Source organism: Microchirus variegatus (genome assembly GCF_963457635.1).
Source record: "Microchirus variegatus genome assembly, chromosome: 5".
Classification (NCBI taxonomy): Eukaryota; Metazoa; Chordata; class Actinopteri; order Pleuronectiformes; family Soleidae; genus Microchirus; species Microchirus variegatus.
Genome location: NC_139806.1, coordinates 11,385,979 through 11,391,978, shown reverse-complemented (window position 1 = coordinate 11,391,978; position 6,000 = coordinate 11,385,979). Strand labels below are relative to the sequence as shown.

The 6,000-nt window shown below is 39.8% G+C and overlaps 2 protein-coding genes across 2 annotated transcripts; one reads left to right on the top strand and one right to left on the bottom strand.

Moving 5' to 3' along the window:
- Window positions 1–411: 411 nt before the first annotated feature.
- Window positions 412–1,814, top strand: LOC310926788 (relaxin-3-like; the record flags this gene model as incomplete). The annotated part of the gene is made up of 3 exons (XM_083888975.1): window positions 412–418; window positions 1,017–1,148; window positions 1,678–1,814. The coding sequence occupies 3 exons, from the start codon at window positions 412–414 to the stop codon at window positions 1,812–1,814; spliced, it is 276 nt and encodes a 91-aa protein (XP_083745101.1).
- Window positions 1,815–1,942: 128 nt separating this feature from the next.
- Window positions 1,943–2,777, bottom strand: dynlt5 (dynein light chain Tctex-type family member 5; the record flags this gene model as incomplete). Its single annotated transcript, XM_083890063.1, has 4 exons — window positions 1,943–2,146; window positions 2,233–2,357; window positions 2,457–2,548; window positions 2,665–2,777. The coding sequence occupies 4 exons, from the start codon at window positions 2,775–2,777 to the stop codon at window positions 1,943–1,945; spliced, it is 534 nt and encodes a 177-aa protein (XP_083746189.1).
- Between the last annotated feature and the right edge of the window lie 3,223 nt (window positions 2,778–6,000).

Genomic DNA, 6,000 nt, shown 5'->3' with positions numbered 1-6,000 from the left:
CTCTACAAATATACCAACTCGTAAAATAATTAGAATAATTATATGGTTTAAATGTTCATTGATAGTTATTGTGTTCAATCTATCAGCAATAAAATGTTACATATTTTTGTCATGAATGAAAATCCAGTGATGCCGATCACTGATTTCCATCACAACACGACACGTTACACTTCTTAATCCAAGGTTTCCAATCCCATGTAAATCTTAAAGGTAAAGGAAAAGTTACTGTAATTAAAAGTAAATGTAATTGTTTTCCACCAGATACAACACAGTATAACAGCTCCTTTTTTTTACAGTATGAAGCACCAGTCATGTTCAAAATGTCACATTAAATGACGAAAGATATAACCATAACATAAACAATGATTTTTTATGTTGTTTTCCAGCCCTGTCTTTTCTTCTGGGACGACAATGGCCGGTAATGACTATTCTGAGATCAAATTCTATTCCATGACAAAGCTCAGTTTCACTAGTGCCCTTGTAAATGCAACTGTCTTTTCCCAGAATCACTGATTAATGTCCATGATAGTGGACTCACACTCCTCTATGTTGCTATGTAGAAAGCCATCACCCCAGTCTGTTGCAGGAGCGATATCTCCAGCTGTCCATTAGAAAACACTTAACCTAATCCATGGCAATAAAAAACCCCCGCAGTTCAGACATAAAAGAGCATTTATTTCTCCAACGTCTACCAAAAGGTAGTTAATCAGTGATCATCACAATGGATTAGATTCCCACACACATCCAAAAATGGCCTGAGTGACATCCGTTGTTAAAAGCCTGTGATGTTCACCTAAGATAACAAACGTGGCCTCTTCGGGATTTACCTGCGATGGGTGTGTGACATCACCAGAGAGCGGGCATAAAAGGGAACGACGAGGGACAGGTGTGTCTGTGAGAATCAACAATCAACCGTGTTTGTGCATATTTTCTCGTGACAACAGCGTCGGCGTCGTCTTTTAGCCTCATGAGATCCCTACTCCTGCTGTCGATGCTGCTGTGCGTGTTGTGTGTAGTACGCGTTCGCACACAGGATGAAACGAACACGCTGAGGCTGTGCGGCCGGGCATTTGTCCGAGCGGTGGTGTACACCTGTGGAGGGTCCAGGTGGAGAAGACTCATGGGAGACGAGGACGCTGGGCCTAAAGGTCAGTAAGTCAGAGCTTTGATGGTTAAAAACCACAACTATAAACCACCGCCTTGCAATAAACAATCTTTGAATTAAATGACAACAGTTGAATCTTTGTTTGTTTTTAAATCAACTGTGAATAGTTGGGAGTAATGTGAATCTGGCAATGCTGTACATTTTAGATAGATAGATAGATAGATAGATAGATAGATAGATAGATAGATAGATAGATAGATAGATAGATAGATAGATAGATAGATAGATAGATAGATAGATAGATAGATAGATAGATTAATAGGTAGCTAGATATGTGGATAGATGGATAGGTAGATAGAAAGATAGGCAGGTAATTAGATAGGTAGATGAATAGGTAGGTAGGTATGTGGATAGATGGGTAGATAGGTAGATGGGTAGGTAGGTAGATAGATCTCATGTCTTTGTATAGTAACTCAGCAGCCTCTCTTGGTAATAAAGATCTTTAGTCTATTTTAAAGGGGACTTTCCTGGTGAAAACATGTTGTCATTATCATAATAAAAATTCTTGACAGGTAACCAGGAGCCAAACTCCCTGGAAGCGACAGATGTGCCGTTGATGGACCGTCAGTGGCGTGACCAAAACCATGCGCTCAAAACGGTGTGCTGTCAACTGGGCTGTCGAAAGAGTGACCTCACTATGCTCTGCTAGAGGGACACGACGTCTGCCGCGACGTCCCGCCGAAAAACATGATTATAAAACGTTGTCAGAATAATGCGATTTTATTTGCCATGTTATACAAAAATAAACACCATTCAAACCCTACCCCCCTGTGTGTTTTACTCAAAGTAAACGGCATAGACGGTCGCTACGCCAAACAGAGAGCTGTTCTTGAACGAGTAGGAGGCGAAGGTGTCGTTGGCTGCGTCCCACAGACAGCGGCTGCTCATCTGCATGCTCTGACCACACTGCTGACCAATGTGGACCAGGACCACTATTTTATACCTGGGGATCATGAGGTCCTTCACACGGGCTCTGATCACCTGCAAGAAGGATTCTTCATCAAGCTAGAATGTACAGCTACAGCTATATAAAAGGTGTTAGTTTTATTGTTTTTTTTTTAATTTACCTCACATATTGTTTTAGTCATTTTTTGGGACCACTCCACTTCATATTTCTCCTGTTGGAGGTAGCTGGTCAGCACATCCTTCAGTATGTCTTCAACGGCGGGGACGGGGAAGCGTTTGTAAGGCGCTGAAAATAAACACAACACAAACGGTATAACAAACACACACAAGCAGCTGATTATGACGATGCTGTGGTGCAGCGTGTGTGTGTGTGTGTGTGTCTCACCCATCTGGTAGGTGTTCTCCATTGTCACAACCATCCGAGAGTTGTCGTCATGGTGACCTAGTTCATCCATGGATGACACAATACTTATGGAGCTGCAAAATAAGATCAGTGTAAAGACAGTGACAGAGGAGGGAGCATGCTGTGACTGACTATAGCTCTTTAACCTCAAAGTATAAAAACTTATAAACGATTGTAGCTGTTTACTCACTCTTTAGTCCTGACAGTTGCTTCCTTCCCTCTGACGCCATGACTTCCCTCTGAGGGAACCTTCACTGTCCTCTTCTCCCGTCTCTGGGATTTGTCTTTAAGCAGATCGGACATGACAGCTTCCCTTTTCCTACTGCAGATCTTCACAGGATGATAATACACAATATGGATGTAGAACTTTCCAGCAGGTGAAACTATTGCTCTATTTTGAGGAGAATTAGCACAACACAAGCACAGTGTACACAATATCACCAGTTAAAACACATGGAATTTAAGGGTTCCATGTTATCACTTAGCTTAAAAGACAATAAGAATAAAACATAAAACAAAAGGAGAATATTCAGTAAAACTGTGACGCAAATTACTTTAACATCAACATAACGTCTTTACCTCGTTTGTCAGCTGCTAGCGCTGTGTGCTAATTATGACTGAGCAAAAGCTCACACTTTCAGGAGTCACTGCGTCAAAGTGTGCGGAAATATGACGAAGGCGGAATTAAAGCCGTTTTTTTACCGGTTTCAGAGCCTCATAAACGGCGCAGAAGTAAACCTCGTGAAGCTTGGAGTTACCATAACAACCATGAGCCTTTGAACAGAGGGAGAGGAGTCGAGGGAACGAGAATCTCCCGAAGCCTCGCGAGATTTGGGCACCACAACACACCATAGCTGAAGTAATGGATGGACTGATAGTAAGAAGGCACTGAGGACGAGTATAAATTAAGATAATTAAAAAAATCTTAAAATAATTTGACCAAAAAATAATAATAATGAAATGAATGAATACAAATTGAGCAAATAAATAAGTAAAATTGCTGATCAAAAAAAACCACTGATTGAGTCAAATCTAGAGAAAAATCTGTCATATGATGTGACCTTTAGTGTGTATTGATATATATTCATGTACTATGGTTATTAGAGTGTAAATCAAATATGCAGATCACTGAAAAAGCAATCTATACTTTGAAAGGAATATGTGTCACTCTATGATCTGAATAACATTCTGTATTAACATAAGAAAGACGATTTTTGTGTGTGTTGTGTTTACCTGAAACACACTGAACAAATCACAGGGAGCTACATGCCATGTTTCCTCTTCTTTATTACCAAGTAAAACAGATATTACATGATATTGATTTTTTTTTTTTCTTCATATATTTATTCTCAAAATCTTTGGATGGGAAATGTACATGACGTGTTTGCATATTCTGTGTCTACTGCAGTGAAAAAAATACAGCCAGAAAGTTGTGGGGAAAAATAAAGTTCTCTCCGAGTCCTCTGATATGAGAGGACGTTAGAGTCTGCTCTTTAATAAGGCAAAACAACATAAGCATTTCTAACAAAAAAAACATAGTGAAGCACTTCTCGTCAGTTCCTCTCGTCTAGAACTAAATATCACTTTACACCCAGGCCCAAAAACAGTGAGTGAACACAAAACATTCCATAAAATGTGATGTTTGCATGTCCTCGTGTGCACATAATGACATTTAGCCACGATTTGGTTCATGAATGATATCAACACCGATATCAGACGCATGGGGAAACAGAGAGTGGAGGTCATGTGAAGGCAAAAACCTCTCCTCTCATTGCACGATTACTCACTAACATGGATCATGACCTCATTGAAACTGATAAAACTGGTATTGCGTTGATCAAAACCGGTCGTGGACAAATGCAGATTTCATGCGGCACCATTCGGAGTTACTTGTCAACACTTTGTTTTGTACAAGAAACCCACGTGTGAAAGAATAGGCGGAGGATGCGGCGATGTTGTTGTTGTTGTTGTTGTTGTCGTGACACAGAACCCTAAAATTGCACGATGATGAGCGTTGACATCAATTAACCAAGAGACGATCACAGACGCATCTATATGCCCAGAGAAATATTTCAAACATAGCTTTTTATGTACACATTTTACACTTACAGATTTTGTTCTTTTATATATTGCTGTTAGAAAATGATACAATATTTATTCAACATGGTGGAGGAAAAAAAAGGAAGAAATGAATAGTGCTACCTTCTTGATAGACATTACTCTTCAGCATGTCCCCCACAAGTCTTTGTGGAGACTTCTGTCAAAGGTCACAGTCAAATTAAGTGGCCCGTTTTTTTTTTAAGCAGCATTTGAAGGCAACTCCTATAATCATCCTCCCAGGTCCTTTGTGTATTATTAACGTAAAGCTCCGTTTGTTTCACCACTGTATGGCACTCACCATGTGGCTCTGTTTACCTCTGAAAACCTTAAGGCCTTTTCCAACATAAATCACGTAACGTCGTCAAAATAATTCAGCCCAAACTGTTAAAGCGAGAGAGGCAGCTTTCCGTTACAAACATCACACACCACCACCACCACCACAGACGCCACTAAAATCTACTTTCATGTATCTCAGCATTGCACGTGCCCAGAGTGTAATGCCTCTTTTTACTGCCGTGACCAGTGGACAGTGAAATGCCACCAGTGATAATGCCAAACACGTGAAGCTAAAACTGTGAACCGTATCGTTATCACAGGCTTTAAAGTCAGGTTTTTTTTTAACTTACTGAGCACCAAATAGTTTTGTTTTGGCTCAAATTTAATTATTCTTTCCCTGATGGTCACACTTCCTTTAAAAAATACGTCACGTCGCGCTCATTGTTTCCCCCCAAAATGAATTCCATTAAAAGCACATTGGGATTAAGCGTGCTGATTTCAATTTGACTCTGATCAATCACCTCTAATCGCGAGACTAATAGAATAGGCTTTGCAATAAAACAGACACAGAAATTCTATGAACAGTACAGATTTTTCACACATGGTGGGAAAAAAAATCTGATTGGAGGTGGCAGTGTAAATCAGATATTACTATATAACCTATAACTTACAAGAATAGAACTGCAAAGTAATCCTATACTACACTTACTTTTTTTTTTTCTACATTGTCCACTCTTCTCAACCGTGTTTGAGATTGTTTTAGGATCATATAATCTATTCACATTATCTTTTACAGTGCATGTGCAATGACCAGTAATAGACAACAGAAACAAAAGAAGAAGAAGAAGAAACAAATGAATAAGGCTGCATCACTGCATAAATCCACAAGAACAAAGAATCAGGGTCTCCCTAAATGTTACTCTGTGAAAGCCCGTCGGTTTTCCAAGGATTTACTTGCATAAACACGGCAGCAGTCTAGTCATCTGAAGTGCGTCTGTGTCGCGGTTCTCTTATTCTTTGTTTACTTTCAACCATGAGTTCTAATGGTCTGCTGCTACAGATGACGTTTCAAATGCACCGAAACATGGGACGGATCCATTGTCTTCACAGTCAAAAGCCACTGATTCTCTCTCTGTCTTTTTCGCCAACA